At 59.4% G+C, this 26,284-nt stretch overlaps 1 protein-coding gene and 1 long non-coding RNA gene across 2 annotated transcripts; both read left to right on the forward strand.

Annotated features, from left to right (window-relative positions):
• Positions 1-1,302: 1,302 nt before the first annotated feature.
• Positions 1,303-25,560, forward strand: LOC131495925 (epoxide hydrolase 1-like). The gene is made up of 9 exons (XM_058701104.1): positions 1,303-1,627; positions 11,406-11,593; positions 13,374-13,554; positions 19,572-19,799; positions 20,273-20,402; positions 20,813-21,055; positions 23,715-23,738; positions 24,744-24,860; positions 25,305-25,560. Exons 1-9 carry the CDS (start codon positions 1,534-1,536, stop codon positions 25,504-25,506), a joined length of 1,407 nt encoding a protein of 468 aa, XP_058557087.1. The 5' UTR covers positions 1,303-1,533; the 3' UTR covers positions 25,507-25,560.
• LOC131495966 (uncharacterized) lies at positions 5,816-7,944 on the forward strand. Its single transcript, XR_009254221.1, has 2 exons — positions 5,816-6,450; positions 7,242-7,944. It is a non-coding gene; the product is annotated as an uncharacterized LOC131495966 (long non-coding RNA).
• Positions 25,561-26,284: the final 724 nt, after the last annotated feature.

The following is a 26,284-nucleotide window of genomic DNA, read 5'->3' on the forward strand; positions in this document are numbered from 1 at the left end:
CAGTGGTCAGTCCCAGTTTGACTTTTTTCTCCACCTGCTCCCTCCCGCCCCCCGCCCCATAAGCCTCGGGGTCCGCAAAGCCTGGATGTGCCCTGCGCCCGCGTGGGCAGACACCCCTCCCCCTTTCTAGACTTCCCTCTCCGTGCCCGAGCAGCACCCAGGCTGGGGGGCGAGGAGGCCTGTGCATTCGGGGTCCCTGCTGTCCGTTCAGCGCCTTTGCTCGGATTCGTGAGCTCTGGTGGGAAATTGCTGAGGACACTGGCAAACGCTGTTTCCGTGCCCCTCCGCGGCATCGCCGAGAGCAACCGTTCTCAGGAGGCCTCGGGGGCTCCAGAAAGTAACACTGGCCTCTGCCCCGATGGCTGGAGGTTGTTGCCCGAGCGAGTAGGGGCTGGAGGGCAGAGCCCCACTGGGCCTGGCTTAGTAAGAAGTTCTGGGATTGTTCAGCATTTATCCCAAACGTCCGCACTTGGAGGGCCATGTGAGGACACTCTTGTTTCCCTGAGGAAGCATGGACTGTGCTCAGGGGTGCCTTCTGCCCTGGGCGGGGGGCTCAGCAGGGAACGTGGACTCACTGGGCTCCCAGGTTTGCTGGGGAGAGGTGGACGATAAAATAAACTTGTAAAATGTAGAGTACGTGTGCCGTCGGGTGTAGAGCCCTGGAAGAGGGAAGGGGGGTGTCCGATGAAAGGGATGCCTTGTCTGAGAGATGGTGGTTGAATGACCCCGAGGAGTTGGGAGTGGCCGGTTGCCATCGGGGATGACAGTGCACTGGGCTGAGGGAAGAGCAGGAGCAAAGGCCCTGTGGCAGGAGCAGTCCTGGCATGGATGAGCTTTAGGTCTGTTTGCTGCGTGCGGGCCTGGCTGCCAGCAGTGTCCTTTGGTGTGAATGACCTCTTGCGTAAACTGAACGAGCTTGAGAGCGAGAGGACTCAGAACTTCTGAACCTATGCTGCCTCTCCCCGACCCCCCAGTTCCAGGAACGGGAGGAGCTCCACGGCCAGTAACTGCTCAGGAGGGCGGCCGAGGTGAACCTCGACACCGTCTGCTCCAACCCGCGTGCTCCCCTGTGCCTTAGGCACCCTGGCCAGACCGGCTTCGGGGAGCGGGGTGCCTGCCGGAAGTGACCGAATGCCCTTGGGCAGGGGGGCCTTTCGAGAAGGAGCACTGGCCATTGCAGGAAGCAGAGCACCACCCCCAGGAACCTCCCGCTCACGTCCGGGCACCAGGTGGAGCTCGCAGGGAGCCCCCCCCCCCCCCCCCGCCGTTGATCTGAGAGCCCAGCTTGCACAGGCTTGGTAATCGCTCACCCGACAGCTTTGACTTCCCTCCCGGGCTCCCGGCCCAGGCCCAGGCCCCACTTCTCCACCCTTGAGCGGATGACACAGAGCTGGGCTTAGGGGAGAAGCGAGGGCTGGGGGCGCCCGGCCGGCTCAGTCCGTAGAGCGTGTGAGTGTCGATCTCGGTCGGGGCTGTGAGTTCGAGCCCCAAGTTGGGTGTGGAGGTTACTTACAAATAAAATCTTAAAAATAAATGAACAAGGGAGATCTAAACGTGAGCGGGTTGCCACCGCCGAGGGAGGAGCCCAGAACATACCCACCCGGGGCTGGGTGTGCAGAAAGAGCAGGTGCGTGTTGGTTCGGGGGGACCCCCTGGATCTCATGCTCAAAACCCACCTCTGCAAGGGCCCTAGAGCCCATCACTAGTGATTGGAGGGAACGCAGCGATGTGGACAGAGAACTGGTGTGGAGAGAAGAGCGGGGTCATGCACTGGCCGGGCCGAGACGTCCCCTGCCCGGGCCTGGTCCAGGGATGCAGGAGGCCGGGCCAATCTATCTGCAAGGCTCCTCGTGGCTCCAGCGGGTGGTGACTGTGTGGTTAAGTCCAAACTGATCTTCAGGGAAGGAAATTTGTAGGCGGGGTGCGGTCGGTTCAGATGGGGCCAGGGTGGGCTTGAAGCCCGTGCCAGGCCCGCTGAGGGCAGCTTCAAGGACAGTGAGGGCTCCGGCCCCAGGGTGCGGGGCAAACCCTGGGACAGAGGGCAGGGACTTCAGATCGACACAGAAGTGTCACTGCCCAGCCCGGCGGGCCTCCTGGGGATAGCGGGGGACTGCCGGTGGGTGTTCTTGGCCTGGGCGTGGCCCTTTAGGAGCAGACGCTTTAGGAGCGTGCCATGGGGACGAGGTGGGGTGCAGCAGGGAGAAGGCCTCCCCCTGCACAGATCCCCCAGAGCACCCAGCCACCCGCTGCCCTGAGGAGGGAGAAGTGGTTGGTGCTCCAGGAAATCCTCCCTGGCGCCCGGGAGAGGACCTCGCAATCCCATCCCTGCTTACATAACGTAACACAGCTGAGCCAGCCAAGTTCAAACTGGTGTTTTTGCTTTTGCTGAGGTGTGTTTACCTTGCCAAGGGAGGTCCTAGTTCATCGTTTCTTGACTCCTGAAGGCCTGCCCGAGGCCCCTCCCCCCAGCGGGGCTCACAGACCTGAAGTGGCCCCCCCATCGTCTGTGTCCAGCGGCTGGGGACACGGTCCCGCTGCAGCTAAGCCTCCCCCTCTGAGGCCTCACTGGAGGTGCTTGCATTTCGGGAACAAAAGGGCTCTTCTGTCTGAGGAGCTCAGGGATGTTCCAGAAGATTCCATAGGAGGAACAGGAGGTCAGGTCAGGAACAGGGGTTTCTGCTGCCTTTGGGGAGGCTGGGTAAACTGTGTTCAGGGGTCTTCTTGGGGCTTCTGAGCCGGTGGGCTCAAGAGAACGGCTTTGCCCGAGCTTCGTTTTTGTGAGTCTCTTTAAAACAGAAGGAACCAGCCCTCACTTGTCGGGGTTAGTCGGTGTTCGAAGAGCCTTCCCTCCCAGGGCTTCTCCCTGCCTCCTCACAGAAGGCCGTGGTGCCCAGACGGACCGTCCCCACCAGGGGCCCACGGGCGGCCTTCAGCCGGCTGTGTCCTGCCCCCAGAGCCCGGGAGGGCGCAGGAAACCGGTGACCAGGAACAGGAGGCCCAGGTGGGCCTGTGCCTTCCCTGAGGGCCACCACCCCGGGCAGCGGGGACTTGGCTTTTCCCTAGGGGACGGGCGCCCTTGGCCTCACTGAGTGGTGATCCTCCCGTGTGTTCCCCTTCTTGTCGGGACTGGACAGATGGGGCCTTCTGGAAAGTAAGAGAAGTGCTTTGGTTCCGGGACCAGGATCAGTCCGGTCAGTGACCAGCACAGCTCGGGGAAGTCTGAGTCTCTTACCAGGTTTTTGGGGGGTCGGGGGGGGGGTCAAACAGATGTACTTTCCGGCTTTCCAGGTTTTTTTTTTTTTTTGCCTGTGGGAGGACCTGCTTGCTAGGCCGCATTGTCTCCGCAGGAGCTGACGGGCCCTGCCACCAGGTGCGGGAGGGTGACCTCGTCCCCCTCACCCGGCTCCGGTCCCCGCCCTCCCACAGAGGCAGGGCTGTTTTGTCCACCAGGACCTTCGATGGAGTTCCAGAAGTCGTTTTTGGCTTCTGCGACTTTTATTCCTTTTTGCTGCCCAGACTTCGCCGCAAGCAAACTAACCCCAGGCCCAGAACATTCCCAGACACCGGACCCCGGGCCCGAGGGGCCGCCCTACGGGAAGCACAGAGGCCCTTTCGCTGCCGTCCAGACGGGAAGGCGGCTTAGGTTCCTCAGCCAGGGCCCAGCCAGCGGCGCTCTCTGGTTACACAGCCCTGAGGAGGCATCCTGAGCCCGGAGCACATTGGTCAAGGGCTGGCTGAGCTGGGGGGCCAGGGCGGCAGAGTGAGGTCAGCGCTGGGAAGGAGATCCGGGGTGCTCGGCCGGGCGCCACCTGGCCCGCTACCTTTATCCTCGGGAATCGGAGTCTTTTCTCTGCTCAGAGATGCCAAGTGCCGAAACCCCACGGAGCACAGCGCTCTTTCCGCGAGGCGGCGAGCTGTGGTCCGCTCGGGCTCCTTCTCTTGTCACTTAAAACCGATGGAAAACTGAGCCAGGAGACAGAACAGGGTCTCAAGTGACTCCCTGGGCGCGAGCCCCCAAGCCCCTCCTCGCATTGTTCAGCTTCAGGCCTGCGTGGAAGGCTGCGTAGACGAGCCTGGGGAGGGCTCGACTCGGGCCGGCCGAGTCCCCCCAGAGGTGCCGGGGGCCTCTAGCCCAGCCGGGTGGCCTCCCTCCTCCCACCGAGGCCCCTGCAGCAGGTGCTGGGCGTCCCTCGCTTTCTGCCTTCCGCCACCCTGGGCTTTGGGGCTCATGTTCCCCGGGTCCCGCCTGCTCTTTCCTCTACAGAGACCACCAAGCTTCCTGTCGTGGTCCCAGCAGCACATGTCTTCAGGGAAGGTTCCCTCGGCCTCCGCCCCCTCTCACCCACCTGTCGCGTTCTCGGGATTTAAGTGCAAAAGTGAATGCCCAGGGCGCCCGGGGGGCTCAGTCGGTTGGGCGTCCGACTTCGGCTCAGGTCATGATCTCATGCGTCGTGGGTTCGAGCCCCGCGTCAGGCTCCGTGCTGACAGCTGGGAGCCCGGAGCCTGCTTCGGATGCTGTCTCTCCTTCTCCCTCTGCCTCTCCCCTGCTGGCACTCTCTCTCTCAAAACTAAATATTAAAAAAAAAAAAAACCTTTTTTAGCGAGTGCCCGTGTGGGGGCACCACCCCTTGACCGAGGTAACTCCTTGAATCCCCAGCTCAGCAAGGCCTGGACAAGTGGGGCCACCAGCCTGAAGTCATGTGGCTGCCGAGTGGCAGGAGCACAATTGGAGGCCAGAGGTTGGTGCCTAAACACCGGCCGGCTGACCCCTGGCTCCCTGGACGCCCCTGTAACACCAGCAAAACGAGTCCTGTCTGTCTGTCTGTCTGTCCACTCAGGAGCAATTGGAGAGTCGGGTTGGGGGGCGAGGGGTCTGCCGGAGCGTCCCCTCCAAGGCAGCTGTATGTCCCTTCACTGCGGCCCAGAGCAGGGCCCCCCCCCACCAGGAAGCCTGCACCACCCCCACCCCACCCCCACCCTGTTTTTACTTCTCTATTATTCTGCTTTGTGGTTGCCTGCAAACTGCATTTTCCCTTCCCTAGGGGCTTGGCTCTGGGCTGTTCTTTCTCCCAGGGCTTGGCTCCCGGCCTGGAGGAGGTAAACAAGGCCCTTGTCGTGGGCAGGGGTGCAGGGCCCATCCCGCCTCACCCATCTTGAGTCCCCGTCCTCGTCTGGCCACTGGGGTTCCAGGGAAAAGGCTGTGGGGGCAGAGGGGGCGCGGTCCGGACGTCCTCTCCCCCTCCTCTCTCCCCTCTTCCCCCCATCCCTCCCCCTCCCCCCCTCCCCAGGCTTTCCCGCTCTGTCTGGGCCAGCTGCCACCAGACCCAACAGCGAGCAGGGATGGCGTCGGGGAGCCCCTGGGAGCCGTGCGTTGGCGGCAGGAGGGCGGGAGGCTCCCTGCCCCGCCGCCTTGGCAGTCCCGCCCTGGCTCCGACGGGAAACCATCTGCTTTTCCCTTTCCGCTGGATGTTCCTTTGCCTTCCTCCAGAGAGGTGTGGGGAAGGCGGCGCGGGGCCCGAGGAGGCACACACACCCCTACGCCCCACTTTCTGTCTGGCTCGCCTCCCCCGTTCTCGCCCTGCCCCGCAGTGTGCTGTCCAGACAGACCTCCCCCAGAAGGAGCCGAGGCCCTCGCTCTCATGTGAGTCTGAGTCACTGGCAGGAAACCCTCAGGAAGCAGGGCAGAGGGCAGAGGCCTCCTGTGCACAGAGCTGGGCCCTCCCGGCCTCTTTTCTCGAAGAAGAGCCCCGGATGCCCGGCCCCCACCCCGGCCAGTACAGGTGCGCTCAGAACTGGGCTTAGCTGGTCTGAGGGTTCTCGCACCTGCCTGGGTGTGAGGCCGGGGGAGGGGCGGGGGTCTTTGAGGACAGGCTGGCAGGACTCCCCACTAGTGTTCAGCAAGGTCCAGAGTCTGAGCCTCATCTTCTGGATCCCAAATCCTGATATCTGCCGGCCACCGGGCACCCTGGCTCTCCAGTCTTCCTTCAGGGGGAATTTGCCAGAACACCACCTCCCACCTACTCAGCCTTCTCCCTGCATCCCACGGCCCGTGTCTCAGAATAGTCTAAGAAGTAGATGATATATATAACTCCTCAAGGAGAATTCAGCCATCTTTCTGGGCACGAGCTCTGGAAATTTTCAACATTGTCAGTGAAAAATTTTTTATTTTGATTTATTTTTTGACGTTTATTTATTTTGAGAGAGAGCGCGGGCAGGTGCAGATGTGTGGCCAGGGGAGAGGCAGAGAGAGAGGGAGACAGAGAATCCCAAGCAGCCCCCACGCCGTCAGCACAGAGGACGCGGGGATCGAACTCACGAACCGCAAGATCGTGACCTGAGCTGAGATGAAGAGTTGAGACGCTCAAGCCACTGAGCCACCCAGGCGCCCCTCGAAGAATTTTTAAATTCATTCTTTCAGCAGAGATTTTCTGAGCATCCAATACGTGCCAGGTGCCGGGGACCAGCGGGGAGCCAGAGAAGACATGGCCTCTACCCTCGGGGAGCTTACTTCCGGGGTGCGGTGGGAGGGTGGGGGCGATATTGCCGCAGGACCTTGAACAGATGTGACCGTGACTCGAGCTAGGGGTGGGAGGCGCACAGAGCTGAACTAGGTCACGGGAGGCTGCCTGGAGGAGGGACGCTGCATTTGAAATCTGAAGGATGAGCAGGGGTTCAGGAGCTGAGGGGAGAGGGTGCTCCCCCACCGCAGGAGGGCGAGGAGGGGAGGGGTGGGCGGGTCAGAGAGCACAGGCCCTGAAGGGTTAACCAAGCATCTCGCTGTTGCAAGGACAGCAGGAAGCTGTCCCGGGGTTTACACCAGGGATGTGCAAGGTCAGGTTTGTATCTGCAGAAAGTCACTCTGGCCGCAGGGCATGCTGGGGGCGGGACAGGGAGGCAGAGCACGTGTGAGGGGACAGGACAGGGCCTTTGCTCTGCTCCAGGGGAGGCGGCCGTGCAGGTGGATTGAGATCGACTTTGGAACTTGCCGATTGATTGGCTCCACGGGGGTGGAACGAAGGAGGGGGTTTCAAAGACGTCGCCTGGGCTCTTGGCTTGCCATTCGGGGGGTGGGTAGTGCCCGTGACAGCGAGGGAACCCCGAAGGAGACAAATTCAGGGGCCCAAGGTCACGGTGCGATCGCAGATGCGCGAGGAGGGGATGTTGAGATGCTCACGAGCAGGGGAGGCGGCAGGGGGCTGTTGGGGTCTTGGTGGGAAACACGCACCTGTCTGTCTGTGCAGGGGTGACGGCGGGAGCCACGTTCGCGGAAAGGGTGGCCCCATTCGGACACAGGTTCTCTGGCGCCCCAGCCAGCTTCGTTGTTGACCCACTGGTTTCCGGAGGCCTGTGGGTTTCCAGATCGTCCTTTTTACAACCCCCCCCCCACGGGTCCTTGGCCGCTAGAAAGTCACCCAGCAGGATCCCAGCCACAGCTGCTCAATTGTTCTTGTGTGGAGAGGGCGTCTGACGCACTGTGGAAGTGGGGCCGCAGGAAGGCCGTCGCCCTTCTGGTCTTTCCCCTTTAAAAAAAAAAAAAAAAAAAAAAAAAAAAAAAAACAACCATAAAATAATCCCTCTGCCGAAGGGGCACAGATTCGTTCTGTGACTCAGCCACAGCGCATTTCATCCCCAACTGGTGGCCAGTCTTACCCTTCTACGGAGAGAACAGGGAGACACCAGCTGCGGAGGCCACATTGTATGTAAACAGAGGTCAGTGTTCCGCAGAGAGAGGCCCCCTCCCTGCCCCCAGGGCTGGGGCGGGGCGGGCAGGGGCCACTGGTGTTTTGCATTCTGACACCTGTCAGGAAGTTGATTCTCACTTAGAGAAGCAGCCTGAGGGGCGCCTGGGGGGCTCAATGGGTGGAGCCTGCAACTCTGGATCCCAGGGTCGTGAGGTCGAGCCCCACGTTGGTTACTTAAAAATAAAATCTGTAAGAACCGAAAGGACAATTTTGAAGGCTGAGCATTTGTTGTTGAGAGTTTGTCCACGGGGAACTGGATATATTATTTCCCCCGCTGACTTTTTTCAGTTAGTGAGGATGTTAAGGTTTATATAATAGAAAACTCAAAGCAGCAGTGGCTCAAACAATGTAGAAATGTGTTTCCCTGTCACCCAAAGGAAGTTTAGGAGTAAGTCGTCCCGCGGTTAGCAGGAACCCACTTTCCATCATTGTCCTGGTGCTGACCTCTTTCCTCAAGAAAACCTCATGGCCCCAAATGGCTACCAGAGTCCAGGCATCACACCTATGCCCCAGGAAGCGTGAAGGGGGAAGGGCAAAAGGTACGTGCTTCCCAGCCGAGTCCAGGCTCTTTCCAGTCTTCCACACACGGGCAGGATCCATGCACCGTTGTGCACGTTGTGCACTGCACAATCTTAGAGGATGCCACGCACGTCATCCTCTAGATGTATGTAGATCTACGTACAAGTGCTTTCTGGCAGATGGCAATGAGGCATCCTATGACAAGAGCAGCAGATTAGGTTAATTTTCTGGCAGCGTTTTGAAGAATGGGGTCTTTTCCTGATTCACACGGAGGTACTGTCTGGGCCACGAGCGGGGAGGAGGGGGGGGCTCCACCCCAAATACACTTACAGCTCTTTGTCAGCACCTAATCGCTCCTTCAAATCCTCAGCTCGATGCTAAGCTGCAGGGAGCACCAGGAAATGCAGTGTTTAGCTGAGCTTTGCCAACAACAACGATTCCCTCCATTCGATTCCATCGCGAGGAAGGAAGGGGCGAATTTAGCCGCCAGGCTCAGCCACCCCGTGTCTCAACCCGAGGGCGCGTTTGCGGAGCGGCCGGAGTTAGGGTGCCGAGTTTTGAGGAACTTGCCCAGGCCCCCTTTTTCTCACACAGCCATGCCGTGCTCCCCTCCCCAAGTGCCCGTCCTCGCCTCGCTCCGGAGTGTTGGCTTGTAATTTACAGGAGGGCCATCCGAATGGCAAACCCGATTTCTGAGTTAAAACTGCCGGCTTCATCATGCAAAAGGAACCGCGTACAAAGGAGGTGAGGTAGAGACCCGTCTCGGCCGGCGCAGGTAGAAATGGAAAGAGTGCGCCCCGGAGGTCCCAAGTGTCCACACCTGTGTGGAACCCGGATGTAGATCCTAGAGGCTCCTTGCTTACACGGCGCACTGTCTCTCGGCCTCGTAAATCCCTGTTTATCCTTAAAACCTCTGTTCCGCTCCCCGCTCATCCGTGCAGCCTTTGTGGCCGACTTAACCACTGCTGCGTTTGCACGCTTCTCCTCGTCTGTGTAGATGGCTGTCATCACTTGTTCATCTGTCTGCCTGTCCTACCAGAGCATGAGCTCCTGCGGCACAGGGCTGTGACCCACCTCTTGTGCCTGCAAAGGGCCGGGCTCACGGTCACAGCCACGCAGTGACCGCCGAACCCGCCTGTGGTCCCACGAGCCAGTTTGCGTTTCCCCTCCCGGGGCCCCGATCCGAATCTCTTACCTGAAAAGAACGAGTGACTTCTGGTGCCTTCCAGACCGCATTCAACTTACAAGAGTTGACTTCGGCTTTTAGGACCAAGCCTCAAATGAGGTGTACATACGGTTTTGAAGCTTGTATTTTTGCCCCGAGCCTAACAGAAACACCGCCTTCGGTGAAACTCCGAGGCCGACGTTCCGTTTACCGGCGACGGGAAGCACCTGCCTGGCTTGACCTCCTGCGTTTAGAGCCGTTACCTTGCGGCAGTCAGGCTCCGAACCCTCAGATCTCGCCGAGTAAAGAGTCAGAACCCGGGCGGGGCGGGGGGCCGCAGTCAAGGGCCGGCGTGCAGGCTCGGGAGGCCCGTGACCACGGCCACCCCAGGCTCCCCACGGGGTGTCCCCGCGGCGGTGACCCCGTGCACCCCTGAGTTGTGTCCCGCACCTGCCCGAGCCTGGCTCCTCGGGTGTCTCTGGCCCAGGCGACACACGGGCCTGTGCCCCCTGCACACTGTCATCGCGGTGAGTGCCGGGCCGGGCCCCGCCACCAGAGGAAACTCCACGCTGCCGTCTCGTGGCCCTGACAGTGGCCTTCCTTTAGGAACGGTCTGCGGGACGTGCCGTTTTGTGTCTGGCCCGTTCGGTGCGGACTGTTGGGGGCCCCCCTGTGTGGACGGATGGCGTCAGGGACGTTTCTAGGTGTGGGGCTCCCCACCTACAGCGCGGTGTGGCGCACCCTCGGGCACCTTCGGGCTGGGTCTGCGCCTCGGGGCGAATCGCGGAGTCCTCGCGTTTGTGAATGTCAAGTTCTAGTAGATTCCGCCAGTGCTCCAGAGAGGTGGTGGGAAAGTCTGCTGCTAGATGTTGACTTCTCCTAGCTTCTCTCTAGGAGTGACCACCACTACGGTTCCGACGGTGCCCTCCATGTGCCCTCGCCTCCTTAAAGGGAAATGTCTCACTTGAGTCTCCTGGTGGCAGGGCTGAGGCCTCCCCAGCCTCCCCGCCTCCCCGCGTCAAGCTGGGGTGATGGCCTCACTGTCTGTCATACACAAAAAATCACCAGATCGAACACTCTAAGTGGGCGAATTATATGGCCCGTGAATTATGCCTCGATAGAGCTGTTTTAAAAAAAAAGCTGAGGGCTCCTGGGGGACTCAGTGGGTTAAGGGTCCGCTCAGGGCATGATCTCAGGGGCGTGGAGCCTCCTTTAAAAAAATACCACCGGGGGGCGCCTGGATGGCTCAGTCGGTTAGGCGTCCGACTTCAGCTCAGGTCATGATCTCGCAGTCCGTGAGTTCGAGCCCCGCGTCAGGCTCTGGGCTGATGGCTCGGAGCCTGGAGCCTGCTTCCGATTCTGTGTCTCCCTCTCTCTCTGCCCCTCCCCCGTTCATGCTCTGTCTCTCTCTGTCTCAAAAATAAATAAAAACATTAAAAAAATAAATAAAAATTAAAAAAATAAAAAAATACAGCTGAGCCGCGTGGCCGTGTTCGGGCCCCCAACACTCCCCGGGCCCAAACCGGGTGCGCCCGGCCCCTGATGGGCACCCTGGGGACAGGCCCCTCCCAGAGACAGCCAGGGGCGGAGCCTCAGAAGCCCAGCATTCCTGGGGGTGGGGGCGCGCGCGCACACGCACACACACACACACACACACACACACACACGAGGGTGGAGAGAAGCTTCCAGAAGCATGGAGCAGAAGGCCCCTTAGAAAAGCAAGAGGCCTCAGAAGTGCAGCCCCAGCATCCAGGGCCGCGAGAGGCCACCCTGTGTTGGTATTTTCCCAATTCGGTGGATGAATGCCACAGCTCTTGTCTTTTTCCTGCTGGTTTCTGTTTCTTCCATGTGCTCAGACTCTTCTTTCACAAGTTCCCGCAGTCGGGGGCTGGGTGGGAGGGAGGGTGGGGGTCAGGGTCTCGGCCGGGGGTGGGGGTGGGGGGGGTCTCCGCACTGACGGGCCCTCCTCGCTCCTGCAGGAATCATGTGGCTGGAGATTCTCCTCGCCTCAGTGCTGGCCTTTGTCGTCTCCTGGTTTGTTTCCCGGGACAAGGAGGAAACGCTGCCACTAGAAGATGGGTGGTGGGGCCCCGGGGCGAGGCCCACGGCCCCAGAGGACGAGAGCATCCGCCCTTTCAAGGTGGAGACGTCAGACGAGGAGATCAAGGTGAGGCCCCTTCCCCAGGCGGGGCTGAGCCGAGGGGAGGGCGGGGACGCCTGGCTGTGTTCCCCGGGGAGGCTGGGAGTGGGGTGCCCTCCGCTGTTCTCACACCGGCCAAGGGCAGATCCTACAGAGACGTGCCCAGCCAGCCCCGTGCCCACCCCGTCCCCCTCTGCCCACCCGCCCCTCTGCTCCTCCCTCCCCTGCCCAGAGCCCAGCAGCACCAGGTGGGCAGGGGGTGCCAGCTGGCCCTGGGCGCGGGCATCACGGGTCACAGACAGCAGCTGCTCTCCCCTCCTCCGCGCCCTCCTGCCACCCTGGGGGTGCGTTTAGCCAGAGAAAGCGAGCAGGTTGTCATCAGGGCCTGGGCGGGGGTCCTGAGTGAGACGCAGGGCCGTGGTGACATCAGATGCTGGGGTCCAGAGAGGCCGCCGCAGGGCCAGCATTGGTGACGCACCTGCTCTGTGACAGCTGTTCGAGGCCCCATTCAGTCCCCGTAGGAGGCAGGACCGTCGTTCCCTCTGCACGTGCAGGAATTGAAGCTTTTTACCCAAGGTGACTGAGGGATGAGCAGGATTTGAACCCAGGTCCGTCAGCTCCAGAGCCCAGCCCCCACCCCGCACGCTGGAGTCAGCTGGGACGTGACCAGGGGGGTGTGCTGCCGTGGGAGCTGGGCCAGGAGGGTGACCCGGATGTCCCCTCCCGTTCTGAGCTCGTCGGAGCACGTGTGTGTGCAGGCACGGGCTGGGTGCTCAGAGAAGAGAGGGGCCCTCCCTCCAATAGCTCCTAGTCCCGTGGCTGAGAAAGGAAGGTGCACAGAGAAAACGTAGCTGAGAGATGAGCAGGGGGTACGTGCTTTCACAAGTGCCCAAGTCGTGAGATTTCCGAGGAGGAAAAGAGTACAGAGCAGAAACTGGGCTGCACCCAAGAGAAACCAGGCTGAGGATAACGCCTTTCGTGGGTTCCTAGACTTGGAGTCTAAAACGTCCAGAATCTGGGAGCCCGGGGTGCTATGGAGGACACCGAGAGGGCCCGGGCTGGTCCCCTGGCCTCGCCTGCTAGGTGCACACCTTCCTTCTCTCCCGGTCTGTCATTTTATCCCAGCCGAGTTACAGCGTATCGTTCAGTGCTGTGTACCCGCGTCCGCAAACCACAGCCCTGGGACAGATCTGTCTGCCCCCCCCGGGTTATACAGCCCCCGTGTTAAGAATAGCCTTTACATCTTTAAAATGGCTGAGGACATAACAAGAATAATGTCTCGTGACCCGTGAGAACCACCTGGCCTTCAGACGTCAGTGTCTGCGAATAAAGTTTTACGGGAACACAGCCGTGTGCATTGGTCCGCGCAGTGTCTGTGGCTGCGTCCACACTGCGAGGACAGAGTGGGCCAGCTGCAGCTGGAAAGGGCCTAGAACGTTCATAGTGCCTGGCCTCTTACAAAAAAGTGTGGCGGTCCCCACCAGAGGTCAGCCTAGGTCCGTTAAAGATGCATGTAGCAGTGATGCACTTAAAAACGAAGAGGAGATATACGGGTGACGTCGAGGGTGAAGGACACAGCTTTGGGAACAGCTGCGGTCATGGGAAACGAGGTGCCTTCTGGGGAAAGCGGACGACCCCGAGGGCACCTGTGGCGGACCCGGGGGACCTCACCCTCCCCGAGGGACTTGGCTTCGCCTCCCCTGTCACAGTATCTGGCCGCTGCGGGTCTGCTCGCCTTCTGGAAACAAACCTTCTGTGCTCTGCCCCACCCACCCCTCTCTCCCTGGGGTCCTGCATTTCGCTCCAGGACTTACACCGCAGGATCGACGGGACCCGTTTAACCCCACCTTTGGAGGACAGCCGCTTCCATTATGGCTTCAACTCCAACTACCTGAAGAAGATCCTCTCCTACTGGCGGAATGAATTTGACTGGAGGAAGCAGGTGGAGATGCTCAACAGGTACCCTCACTTCAAGACCAGGATCGAAGGTATGTTCCCCAGACGCCAGCGGGAGAGGGGTGTGTGTCTCAGGAGCGGCCTTGTAGCTTCCGGAGGGGACCCGGACCCAACTTAGGATCCAATTTCTGGTCCTTGGGGTGTATTTACAGGCTGACCTCACTGGGGCAAAAAGAATGCAGAGTCCCCACAAATCCAGTGGGCTTTAGAGCGAGGCAGGAAGACACGTCAGTAATTTGAAAGCCAGAGATACGCAGAATCTGGTCCGCCGCTCCGTGAGGGTTTGGAGTCCGTGACGCCGTGACTGCTCAAGGGCGCTCAGCCCGGCGGTCAAGGTCCTGAGAACGATTGCCCTCCCTGTCTGCGGCTCGAGACCTGGCGTCCTGCCGCTGTGGGACGCCGCTGTCCCTCGGCATCGCCTGGGAGGTCCCTTCCCGCCCAAAACTGTCTTGGCAAGGTGACCTCAAGATCATTTGGGTGAGGGAATAGTTTCCTGGGCAGAAAAGCATTTTCCCCAGTTCTGCTGAGAAGTAACTGACGCCCATCAGCGGGTAAGTGTGAGGCGTGGGGCATGATGGTTTGATTGACTTCTGCTCTAAAGTGATCGCCTGGGTTGGGGGGAGAGGGGGTGTGGGGGGGGTTCAGCTCACATCCAGCTTCTCCTGCAGAGACGATACAGGGAGAGAACAAACTCCTCTCCCCGTGTTGAGCTCTCAGGACTTACCCTGAACCTCCCTACGTACCCACAGCAGCGCCAGGTCCCATCACCAGGCTGGACGGACGCCCCCAGGGCTCACCTTGACCTGGGGTGTGCACCTTCTGACCCCTCCCTCCAGCTCCCCCACCCCCAACCCTCCTCTCGTCTCTTTTTTCTACGATTTCGGCTTTCGTTTCGTTTTAGATCCCACACATAAATGAGATCACGCGGTATTTGTCTTTTTTCTGTCTCTGGCGTGTTTCACTTAGCGCAGTGCCTTCAAGGTCCACCCATGTTGTCATAAATGGTAAGGCTTCTTTGGAGCGCCTGGGTGGCTCGGTCGGTTGGGCGTCCGACTTCAGCTCAGGTCATGAGCTCACAGTCCGTGGGTTTGAGCCCCGCGTCGGGCTCTGTGCTGACAGCTTGGAGCCTGGAGCCTGTTTCGGATTCTGTGTCTCCCTCTTTCTCTGACCCTCCCCTGTTCATGCTCGTTCTCTGCCTCAAAAATAAATAAATGTTAAAAAAATTAAAAATAATAAAAATAAAAATAAATAAATGGTAAGGCTTCCTCATTTTTTTTAACTTTATTTATTTTATTTGCTTGAGAGGGAGAGAGAAAATCCCAAGCAGGCTCCATGCTGTCAGCACAGAGCCTGACTCAGGGCTCAAACTCATGAAACTCAAGGTCAGGACCTGAACCTGAAATCAAGAGTCAGACACTAACTCGCTGAGCCACCCAGGCGCCCCCAAGGCTTCTTCGTTTTTAAAGGCTGAATAGTATTCCATTTATATTTATAGAGAGAGACCACAACTTCGTTATCTGTTCATCTACTGATGGATACTTAGGTGGCTTCCTTGTCTCGACTACTGTAAATAACGCTGCAGTGAACGAGGGTGCATTATCATCATCATCATCATCATTATTTTTAGAGAGAGAGGGAACCTGCGAGTGAGGGAGAGGGGCAAAGGAGGAGAGAGAGAATCTCATGCAGACGCCATGCTCAGTGCAGAGCCCAACCCAGGGCTTGATCCCACGACCCTGGGATCGTGACCTGAGCCAAAATCGAGAGTCGAAATCTCAACTGACTGAGCGCCACCCAGGTGCCCCCGTTATCTTTTTATATATATTCCCAGAAACGGAATTAGTGGACCATATTTCACTTTTCAGTTTTTGAGGGATCTCCATACTGTTTTCTAGAATGGCTACACCAGTTTGCATTCCCACCAGCCAGCAGTGCACAAGGGTTCCCCTTTCTCCACATCCTCACCAACACTTGGTATCTCTTTTTGTCTTTAAAAAAAAAAAGCTTATTTATTTATTTTGAGAGAGAACAGGGGTGCCCCTTTTTTGATCATGGCCATTCGACAGGTGTGAAGTGGTATCTCAATGTGGTTTTAATTTGCATTTCCCTGATGATGAGTGATGGTGAGCATCTTTCGATGTGTCTGTTGGTTGTTGTCTGTCTTCTTTGGAGAAATGTCTATTCAGGTCCTTTGCCCATTGTTTTAATTGAGTTATTTGTTTTTCTACTATTGAGTCGTTAGGAGTTCTTTATGTATATTGGATACTAATCCCTTATCAAATGCATGGTCTGCAGTTAGTTTCTCCCATTCCCCAGATGGCCTTTTCGCTTTGTTGATGGTTTTCTTTGCTGTGCAGAAGCCTTTTAGTTGGATGTAGCCTCCAAGAAACTGTCATCAAGACCCACGTCAGAGAGCTCTGTGTCTGTTTCCTTCTGGAAGTTTCATGGTTTCAGGTCTTACATTTAAGTCTTTGATCCATTTTCAAGTTCATCTTTGTGAGTGGTGTGAGGTAGGGGTCCAGTCTCATTATTTTCCATGTGACCATCCAGTTATCTCAGCGCCATTTACTGAAGAGACCGTCTCCTCTCCATCGAGTGTTCTTGGCTCCCTTGTCAAAGCTTAGTTGACTGCATATGCCCAGGTTTATTGTGATTCTGTTCCGTTCATCTGTTGGAAACACTTATTTTAACCCCAGAACGATTGATTAATTGATTGATTGATTTAGAATGCTTGTTTACTTATGTTGAGAGAAGGAGAGAGCAAGCAGGGGAGCGGCAGAAAGAGAGGAAGAGAGAATCCCAAGCAGGCTCCACACTCAGTGGGGATCCTGACATGGAGCTCTAACCCATGAACCGTGAGATCATGACCTGAGCCAAAATCAAGAGTCAGACACTCAGTTGACTGAGCCCCCCAGGGACTCCTTGGAACAATTTCAAATTTACAGAAAAATAGGACGGTACGGGAAGTTCCCCTGTACCCACTCCCAGTTTCCCCTTACTGTTAACCTTAGTCTGGTACATTTGTTACAAGGAATGAACCAATACTGATATGTTAATACCTCCACTAAAGTCCATACTTTATTCAGATTCCCTTAGTGTTAAAAACATCTTTACTTTTTAAAAAAATTTTATGTTAATTTATTTTGGGGTGGGGAGGGGCAGAGAGAGAGGGAGACACAGAATCCAAAGCAGGCTCCAGGCTCCGGGCTGTCAGCACAGAGCCCGGCACGGGGCTTGAACTCATGGACCGCGAGATCATAACCTGAGCCGAAGTCGGATACTCAACCGACTGAGCCACCCAGGTGCCTCAAAAACATCTTTATTTTTTAAATTCTATGGTTGTGGGGCACCTGGGTGGCTCAGTCGGTTGGGCGTCCAGCTTCGGCTCAGGTCATGATCTCACGGTCTGTGGGTTCGAGCCCCGCATCGGGCTCTGTGCTGACACCTCAGAGCCTGGAGCCTGCTTCGGATTCTGCGTCTCCCTCTCTCTCTGCCCCTCCCCGCTCATGCTCTGTCCCTTTGTCTCTCAAAAATAAACATTAAAAAATAATAATAATAGGGGCGCCTGGGTGGCTCAGTCGGTTAAGCGTCCGACTTCAGCTCAGGTCACGATCTCACGGTCTGTGAGTTTGAGCCCCACGTCGGGCTCTGGGCTGATGGCTCAGAGCCTGGATCCTGCTTCCGGTTCTGTGTCTCCCTCTCTCCCTGCCCCTCCCCCGTTCATGCTCTGTCTCTGTCTTAAAAATAAATAAACATTAAAAAAAAATTTTTTTTAATAATAATAATAAAATAAAGACTGAACAACACAGTGTCCACAGACAATGGGATATGGCTCAGATTTCCTCAGTCTTCACCTAATGTTGTATTTCTTTCCCGGGACCCCATCCCGGACACCCCATTACGCTTTGTTTCCATGTCTCCCTAGGCTCCTCTGGACTGTGACAGTGCAGACTTTTTACAAAAGGCTCACAGATCCTAACTTGCCTTGAGCAAAAATAGAAGCCTATGTACATTCTATTTTGGAACGTGGTTTTCCACTTGACAACACATCCCGGGGTCCTTCCGCGTTGCTGAATGCACTCCTATTCGGGGGCGCCTGGGTGGCTCAGTCGGTTAAGCGGCCCACTTCGGCTCAGGTCACGATCTCGCAGTCCGTGAGTTCGAGCCCCACGTCGGGCTCTGTGCTGACAGCTCAGAGCCTGGAGCCTGTTTCGGATTCTGTGTTTCCCTCTCTCTGACCCTCCCCCGTTCATGCTCTGTCTCTCTCTGTCTCAAAAATAAATAAACGTTTAAAAAAAATTTTTTTTTTAAAATAAAAAAAATGAATGCACTCCTATTCATAGGAGACCTTACCTCCTTTGGAACATACTGCACGGCGTGCGGTTATTTCGAATTCAGATTGTCACCTTTTCATCTGAGTGTAAAGTTAGGGAACACCCACTCATTCGCGCCCGTGCTGGCGTGCGCACGGCGGTCCTTGGAAGCTGTCCCCCGGGAGGGGACTGGTGGCTGGGGGAAGGGCCGAGGCCAAGGCTGACTGTTCACTGTTCCCTTGTATCCTTTTTGAATTTTAAATATTTGAATTTTATTTTCTTGCTTTTTATGTTTATTTTAGTTTTGAGAGAGACAGAGCACGAGCAGGGGAGGGACAAAGAGAGAGGGAGACCCAGAATCCAAAGCAGGCTCCAGGCTCCGATCTGTCAGCACAGAGCCGGACGTGGGGCTCGAGCCCACAGACGGCAAGATCATGACCTGAGCCGAAGTCAGACGCTTAACTGACTGAGCCGCCCCAGCGCCCCTAAATGTTTGAATTTTAAAAGCGAAGGGGTGCCTGGGCAGCTCAGTGGGTTGAGTGTTCAACTCTAGGTCACGATCTCACGGTTTGTGGGTTCGAGCCCCGAGTCGGGCTCTGTGCTGACGACGCAGAGCCTGCTTGGGATTCTCTCTCTCCCTCTCCCTGTCTCTCCCCTGCTCACACGTGCTATCTCTCAAAAATAAATAAATGAACTTGAAAAAAAAAATGAAGACAGACGTTAAAAATCAAAGAGGAAGCCCTCCTTGTTTCCCAGCAGGTCTGTGGAGCCCCAGGCACCCCAGACCCAGGCTGCGGGCTCAGAACCCAGGAGCAGAGCTGGGCCCGGGCCTGACGGGTGGCGAGGGGCCTGGAGGGGGGTGTCCTGGCCCAGCGCCCGCCGGGAAAGAGGCTGGAGGCGAAGGGACAAGGGCCCTGAACCTCGGCCTCCCTGTGATCAGCAATGCCGTTGTCTCTGAAGGCCCTGCCTCACCCCCCGAGGGAGGCCCAGGCCTCCTTGCAGAACAGGGAAGCCGGCACAGAGGCTGGAGCCCGGGGATAGGGGCAGAGAGGACCCCAGAAAGTTCGGGGCGTGAGGGTCAAGGACGGCAGGCGATGGAGAGGAGGGAGGCCCTCTGGGATCACCCGGGCCGGGGAGCCAGGGGAAGACTCTCGAAGGCTCGCTGGGCCCGGGCCAGGCCACCAGCGCGGGGACGAGGCCCACGGCACCTGGGTGCAGCCACAGCAGGCCGCTGTCCGGACGACTCAGTGTTTCGTGCTGTGACGTCCTGGGGAACCCCGAGGCGGTCCTGGGGTCAGGCGGTTTCCGGGAAGGGAACAGCCCTTTAATAGCTCTCGCCTCTGGGTTTTTAAACATCCAGGCACCCCTTAACTTTTTTTTTTAAGTTCATTTATTCATTTTGAGAAAGAAAGAGTGTGAGCAGGAGAGGGGCAGGGAGAGGGAGACGCATAGAGATGACTTACAAAAATAAAATCTTGGGGCGCCTGGGTGGCTCAGTCGGTCGAGCGTCCGACTTCGGCTCAGGTCACGATCTCGCGGTCCGTGAGCTCGAGCCCCGCGTCGGGCTCTGTGCTGACGGCTCGGAGCCTGGAACCGGGTTCGGATTCTGTGTCTCCCTCCCTCCCTGCCCCTCCCAGGCTCGCACGCTGTCTCTGCCTCTCAAAAACAAATAAACATTAAAAAAATAAAGACAATATCTCCGATGCCTGCCGGCCTGACTGTGCTCGTCTCCCCAGGGCTGGACATCCACTTCGTCCATGTGAGGCCGCCCCAGCTGCCGCCCGGCCGCACCCCCAAGCCCCTGCTGATGGTACACGGCTGGCCCGGCTCCTTCTACGAGTTTTATAAGATCATCCCCCTCCTGACTGACCCTGCGAACCACGGCCTGAGCGAGGAGCACGTGTTCGAAGTCATCTGCCCTTCCGTTCCTGGCTACGCCTTCTCGGAGGCAGCCTCCAAAAAGGGTATGGGGGCTGCGGGGGGCGGTGTGGACCGGGCCTGCCCGCCAGGCGGGGAGCCAGCACACCCTCTCGGGCTCTGAGGCGGGCGAGGGGCGGTGGTGACCGACGCTGGCCCCGGGGCCCCGACTCCCGTGCCCTCGGGAGCTCCCCGCATCTGGGCCCCGGGCTGTCCCGGGCCAGCGAGGCTGACCGAGCCCCACAGGAGCACACTGGTGGCTGGCCTGAGCCCGTCGCGCCCTCGCTGCTTGGCTGTCCCCTCGCTGTCCCTCCCTGCCACGCGGACACCAGGCTCGCTCCCTGCGGGGCACTGGCCGCGGCCTCGCCACCACCGTTGGGCCCCGGGACGCCTCCTCCCCTCCTGTGAGCTGCTGTCACCCTAGCGGGGGGGGCGAGAGGGGTGTGAGGAATTTCACAGGAGCCCAAGAGGACCCCACAAGTGACTTCCTGTGACTCTGTTCTCCTTCCCTCCCAACCAGGCTTGAATTCAGTGGCCACCGCCAGGATCTTTTACAAACTGATGCTGCAGCTGGGCTTCCGGGAGTTCTACATTCAGGGCGGGGACTGGGGGGCCCTGATCTGCACCCACATGGCCCAGATGGTGCCCAGGTGAGTGTGCGTGTGCACAGCCCCCGCGAGGTCACTGTGTGCGCGGGGGCGGCAGGATCTGCCTGCGGGGGTCCACCGGGCGGGGTGTCTGTGGGCCCAGGGGGAGAGGACGGAGGGGCCCCTGTCACCCAGCCGCGCCCAGAGCTCTTTGGTGTGGATCCTCTCCGTTCGGTATCACACGGGGTTGGTGACGCTGGGCCAGGTGCCCAGACAGAGAGGGACAGATAGAGGAGGGGAACGTCAGAGTGGACCCTTCTGGTGGCCTGAGCCTTGGGAGAAGCCAGAACTTTCTGGAAACTCTGTATTTCCCCCTCCCCAACGCCTCCCTCCTCCTGCCGGCCTCCCCCCACCCTTGCCCTGGCCCTGGCCCTGACGCCAGCCTCACCGGGGCCCGCTCTCCGCCCTCACAGCCATGTGAAAGGCCTGCACTTGAACATGGTTTTCATTTTAAATGGCCGCATCCTGACCCTCTTCCTGGTTCGGCATTGCCCGAGGCTCTTCGGTTTCACCCAGAGGGATATGGAGCTGATGTTGCCCTTCAAGGAGAAGATTTTCTACAGACCGCTGCGGGAGAGCGGCTACATGCACATCCAGAGCACCAAGCCCGACACCGTGGGTGAGCCGGCGCTCGGGACACGGCGGCCAGGGCGGGGGTCACTCCCCTTCCATCCAGCCGGGCGCTGTGGGGGGGGGGGTGGGGGGGGGAGCTCACCCGCCCCAGAAGCCGCGCTCCAGGGATGCACACCTCCTGGGAGGGACCTGAGCTCTTTCTTAGGCTGCGTGTCTCCGCTGAGGTCATTTGAGGTCAATTGTCCCAGACGACAGCTTGAGCTGAATGCCGTGTGCACTGGCTTTGACCCCTGACCCCTGGACTCTATGAGCCTGCACGGAGCAGGAAGCCCGGGGGCCCGGCAGCCCCAGGACCGTGGGGGGTGGAGGGGGTCGTGTCCATTTGTAACAGATCCCCTATTTTGGACGTTCAGGCTGCTTCTTACTTTTTACTGATCAGAGCGTATAAACCAAAAGCCCCACCTTTTCTTTTTAAATGTTTATTTATCGTGAGAAAGAGTGAGCAGGGGAAGGGCAGAGAGAGGGGGAGACAGATTCCTAAGCAGGCTCTGCACCATCACACAGCCTGATGTGGGGCTTGAACCCGCAAACCACGAGATCATGACCTGAGAAGTCAAGTCGGACGCTTTAACCGACTGAGCCACCCAGGCGCCCCAACCCCACCTTTTTTTTTTTTTTTTAGTTAGTTTATTCATTTATTTTAATGTTTATTTTTGAGAGGGGAGGGGCAGAGAGCGAAAGAGGGAGAGAGAGCGAATCCCGAGCCGGCTCCGCGGTGTTCGCACAGAGCCTGAGGCGGGGCTCAAACTCACAAACCCTGAGATCATGACCCGGGCTAAGATCAAGAGTCTGACGCTTGACCAGCTGAGCCACCCAGGCGCCCCCGGGTCTATTTACGTATGCAGGTAATCTCTACACCCAAAAGGGGCTCCAGCTCACGACCCCGAAATCCAGAGTCGCACGTTCCACCAAATGAGCCGACCGGGTGCCTCTGAGACCCCACCTTTTAAAAAACAGCATTCATACAGATCTCGCTTGTGGACCTCCCCGAACACAGGACGCTGCCCGCGTAGTGGGTGGGCCCCCAAGAAGCCGTGAGGGTGTCCCCCTTTTACTCAGATCAGGATTCCAAGGCCAAGGGTTAAGTAGACGGGGTGCAGAGCACCCCAAGAGTTAGGGCAGAGCCGTGCTCCGACCTGGGCGCCGCCCTGTGGGGCCCGCAGCAACCCGTGTCCTGACGGCCAGCTCGCGGGTCCCAGGCCTCTGTCACTCCCCGCCTCTCCCCTCGCCAGGCTGCGCTCTGAACGACTCACACAATCGACAAATCTGTAGTGGACGGATGAGCTCTGAGAGACCGTCCAGAGAAAGGAGGCCTTGCCTTGTCTGAGGGGCGGGGCGGAAATGACTGGGAGAATCTACTGGACTTGGGCTTTGAGGGATGAGGAGTTTGCCGGCGGACAGGGTGGAAGAAGGGAATTTAGGCGAAGAGAAAACACCAGGTGCTCCTGGAAAGGCTGGCTCGGCAGAGGCCAGGGCAGAGGGCAGGGACGCAGGGGCCGGGCCATGAACCCGTGCACAGCCCTCACCTTGGGATCTGTTCCCCATCCCACATTGGAGAGGACCCCGGGGGGATGGGCTTCCACCAGGAGCTCCTAGGCAGGGCTGGCCCTGTTCCTTGCCCAACAGTACCTGCAGCCAGGTGAGGATCCCCACCAGACCGCCCCCCCCCCCGGGCTGACCACCCACTGTAGCTGCTGCCTGGCCCCCGGGGGCACCAGAGCCTGGAGCAGGGGGCAGGCGCCATCAGCTCTGTGTTCTAGAAAGATCACTGCGGTAGGCCGGAGACGGGTGTGGTGGTAGTTTCCAAGCCGGGACCGGAGCCGAGGGAATACGGGAGCCCTTAGCCACCTCGCTGAAAGCCCAGTTCACAGGGTTTGAGAGCCGATTCTAACCATTCTGTTCCCATCAACTGCTCTCCATTTGGAGGTTCCCTTGTCTCTGTTCCCGCTCCGGGCCGCTGTTGCTGGAGACTAAGAATGTGGAAACGAAGATTCCTGATGAACGTGTTCATCATTCTGGAGAAGCCTCTTTTCTCCCAAATCCTTCGTATTTTCATATTAATGTTAATGCTCTCCCTTCCCCCGTCACTATCTCAAGCTGCACCGGTGGGGAGCAGGGCAGGGGTGAATCGTGGTGCCGAGGACAAAAGCATATTTGGCCGACGGCCTCCCAAGAGCCGACACAAACAAGTAAATTCGGCAAATTGGCTTCGGTTCGTCAAAGTCACTGCCCTGGAGGCGGAGAGCTGGGCAGGCGCAGTGACGCTGCGGGGCCTCCCCCCGCGAGGGGGGCAAGCAGGGCGTCGTGGGGTCGGTGTGAGGGAGGTGGCAGGGGGGGCGGAGGAGGGGTGCCTCGAAGTATGCATGTGCGCATGCACTTGCATCCGTGAGCGTGTGTCCGAGAGGGGCTGGGCACAGAGCACACTTCTGTCCCGGACGTGCTGGGTGCCAGGTGCCCACTGGGGAACAGGACTGACATCTGAGCCTGGGGAGGGGTCCAATGGGAGGAAATGACCCTCTCTGTGCTCGGGGAAATTAGCAGTTGGCATCAGTGCAGGTGGGGCAGCATCGGGGGGTGCTGGGGGGACCCCTGGCTTACTGGCTGCTTACTGGGAGGGGGACGGAGGGAGGTCTGGGAAGACAGAACATAGTGAGAAGGGCGAGTGTGGATGGAGAGTTGCAGCGTCGGTGGGGGGGGGTTGCCGAGGCATGGGGGATGGGTGGGGCAGGGGAGGGGAGGCAGAAGGCAGGCCCGGGTGGCATCGGACGGCAGACCGTGGGCAGGGGAGGGAGACTTGGAGGCGGATGGAGGGATCGGGCCCCCCGACAAGGAAGCTTAGATCTCCTAAGCCCCCAGGACTGGAATGGAGCAGGGAAGGCCCGAGGGGAGCTCTGTGCAGACTTGGGTTCCCTCAGGGAGGCTGGCGGGGTGGGGGCTGTGGGTGGCACGTGGCCATCGGGACGCACCGAGGGTTGGGACCCGTCCCCAGAGCTGGAGTCCCCTGGGGTCTGCGCACCAGCAGGTGGGTCTGGGTGGCCGAGGGCACTGGCAGGGCGTTGTGGGAATGAGAGGGGACAGGGTGGGAAGCTGGCGGGTCTGTGCGCAGTGGATGTGGGGTTTCTAGGGTCAAGAGGACCAAATGGCTCTTTCCTCCCCAAGGGTGGAGCCCCGCAGCCTGGGTGGGGTCCCCCTGCTCAGCAGTCCCAGCCTGAGTGTGTGTGTGTTGGGGGGGGTCTGCACAGGGCCCCATGACTCCTAGGGTGACTCACTTGGCGGGAAGCTTGTGGGTAATGCCAGGCGCGTCCAGGGGCTCCAAACGCTGCCTGGAAACCCCGTCCTGCCCAGGCCCCGGCAGGGGCGAGCCCACCTGGGGATGGTCCTCGAGGGCCAGAGGTGGGCAGCCACCTCCAGGCACCCGGTGGTGACCAGCCCAAAGCCTCTGGGTTCGGTTGTCCTCACCTGCTGTTTCCTGCCCAGGTGGGACCGCTCTGGGGGTGGTCGGGGGTGCGGGCGGCCGTGAGGGCCAGCGGAACCTGCCTCATGCACGGTCCGCATGCCGCGTCACCTGCCATCATGGTGGCTGGTGACCCTGGGCGGAGCCTGCCTGTGCCCCGGTCGCAGTGATGTCTGAGGGGGGGGAAAGCAGGCAGGCCTGGAGGCTGCCCTCTGGTGCACCCGGGGCTCAGCGGCCGTCTGGTTCTGCTTCCGCAGAAAGTTCTCCCTGGACGACCTGCTGACCAACGTCATGCTCTACTGGACAACTGGCGCCATCACCTCCTCCCAGCGCTTCTACAAGGAGAACAGGGGGCAGCTCTTCAAGCAGGATCGGTAAGCCTGGCCCAGCCCAGAGGCCTCCAGGGCAGGGAGCCGCAAGACAAGCCGGCCTTGAACCCGAGGGCAGACGCCCAGCCTGAGAACGAATTTGTGGGCAGGCCGGAGGTGCTGGGAGAAATCTTGTGCGTCTAGAGTTAGCTCAGGAAGGGAACGCGGGGCCGGCCCGCTGTGCCACCCCTGCTTCCGGGGCCCCTTGGACCTTCACACGGAGACCCTCAGGTGGCAGCAGAGGGACAGGGGACACCTGTCCCACCTGGCCCTGTTCCCCAACCTGGCCAGCCCTTCCAGAAAGGCCCTGGGTGGGTTGGAGTTGAGGGCGCGGTCACAACCCTGGCTCTGACCTCCTGTCCCCTCCGCCCCGTCCCTGAGCCCCCGCTGTGGGGACAGAAGGGGACCAGGATGCGACGTTGCCTCTCAGGGGATCTCTGTCCCTTCCAGGGTCAAGGTGTCGGTGCCCACCGGCCTGGCCGCCTTCCCGTGTGAGCTGATGCACGTACCGGAGAGGTGGGTGAAGGGCAAGTACCCGAGGCTCGTGTCCTACTCCTACATGCCCCGCGGGGGCCACTTTGCCGCCCTCGAGGAGCCGGAGCTGCTGGCCCAGGACATCCGCAAGTTCGTGGGGCTGGTTGAGCTGCCCTGATGCCACGGGGGTGGCCCCAGGGCCGAGTCTCCCTCCCCATCAGCCACCCCCTCCCAGTGCGGCCCCCCCATCCCCCTCCCTCTCCCTCCCCCCCCCACCCCCCCCCGGCTTCTCTTGGCGAAGGTGTATCCCCACCCCCGCCCCCTCCCCTGCCCGTCCTGGGCCCCAAGCGCGCTGCACGCACCCTCCCACACGCAGGTGGATGCCGATAAATGATTTTAGTCCTCAGAGCGGCTGGAACCAGGTGACCTCTGCTTGTCCCGGCCCCACATAGGGTCCCCTCCCAGGAGAGCTGGCAGGCATACGGTCTGGGCTGGGGAAGGAGGCCCCACTCGACCCCCCCCCCCACCGGGTGTCCTGGGCACCTAGAACACCCAGCAGGACCTGAGGCTGGGCGGTGCAGGGGTGGGGTCTCAGGAGGCCTGGGCCACGCCCTGCCCCTGCAGGATGGAGCCCCACCCCTACCCCCTTCCCTGAAGGATGGAGCCCACCCCCCCCAGCCCCACCCCACCCCTGCCGGATGGAGCCCCAGCCCCAGCCTCGCCCCTGCAGGATGGAGCCACCCCCCGCCCCCACCCACCTACCCCGTGCACAAGGGCCCCCCTGGGCCTCTGGCGCCCCCTGATAGCAGTGGGAGGCTGCTTCTCTGGCAGGTGCCCAGAACGGAGTCCCTGTCCCATGGGGAGAAAAATTTAGGCAAGGGGCCACCTGTCCTCACAGTTTAAGGATGGTGCCTGGCCCAGCTAGGGGCAGACACCCTCTCCTCCTCCCCCCTGCC

The sequence above is a fragment of the Neofelis nebulosa genome, chromosome 15, assembly GCF_028018385.1.
Source record: "Neofelis nebulosa isolate mNeoNeb1 chromosome 15, mNeoNeb1.pri, whole genome shotgun sequence".
In the NCBI taxonomy this organism is placed as follows: domain Eukaryota; kingdom Metazoa; phylum Chordata; class Mammalia; order Carnivora; family Felidae; genus Neofelis; species Neofelis nebulosa.

Coding starts and splice junctions, on each gene's coding strand:
- LOC131495925 (XM_058701104.1), top strand. CDS start 1,534: ATGAACAAGGGAGATCTAAACGTGAGCGGGTTGCCACCGCCGAGGGAG. Junction 1,628..11,405: donor TGGGTGTGCAGAAAGAGCAG/GTGCGTGTTGGT, acceptor TCGCTCCTGCAG/GAATCATGTGGCTGGAGATT. Junction 24,861..25,304: donor CAGCTCTTCAAGCAGGATCG/GTAAGCCTGGCC, acceptor TGTCCCTTCCAG/GGTCAAGGTGTCGGTGCCCA.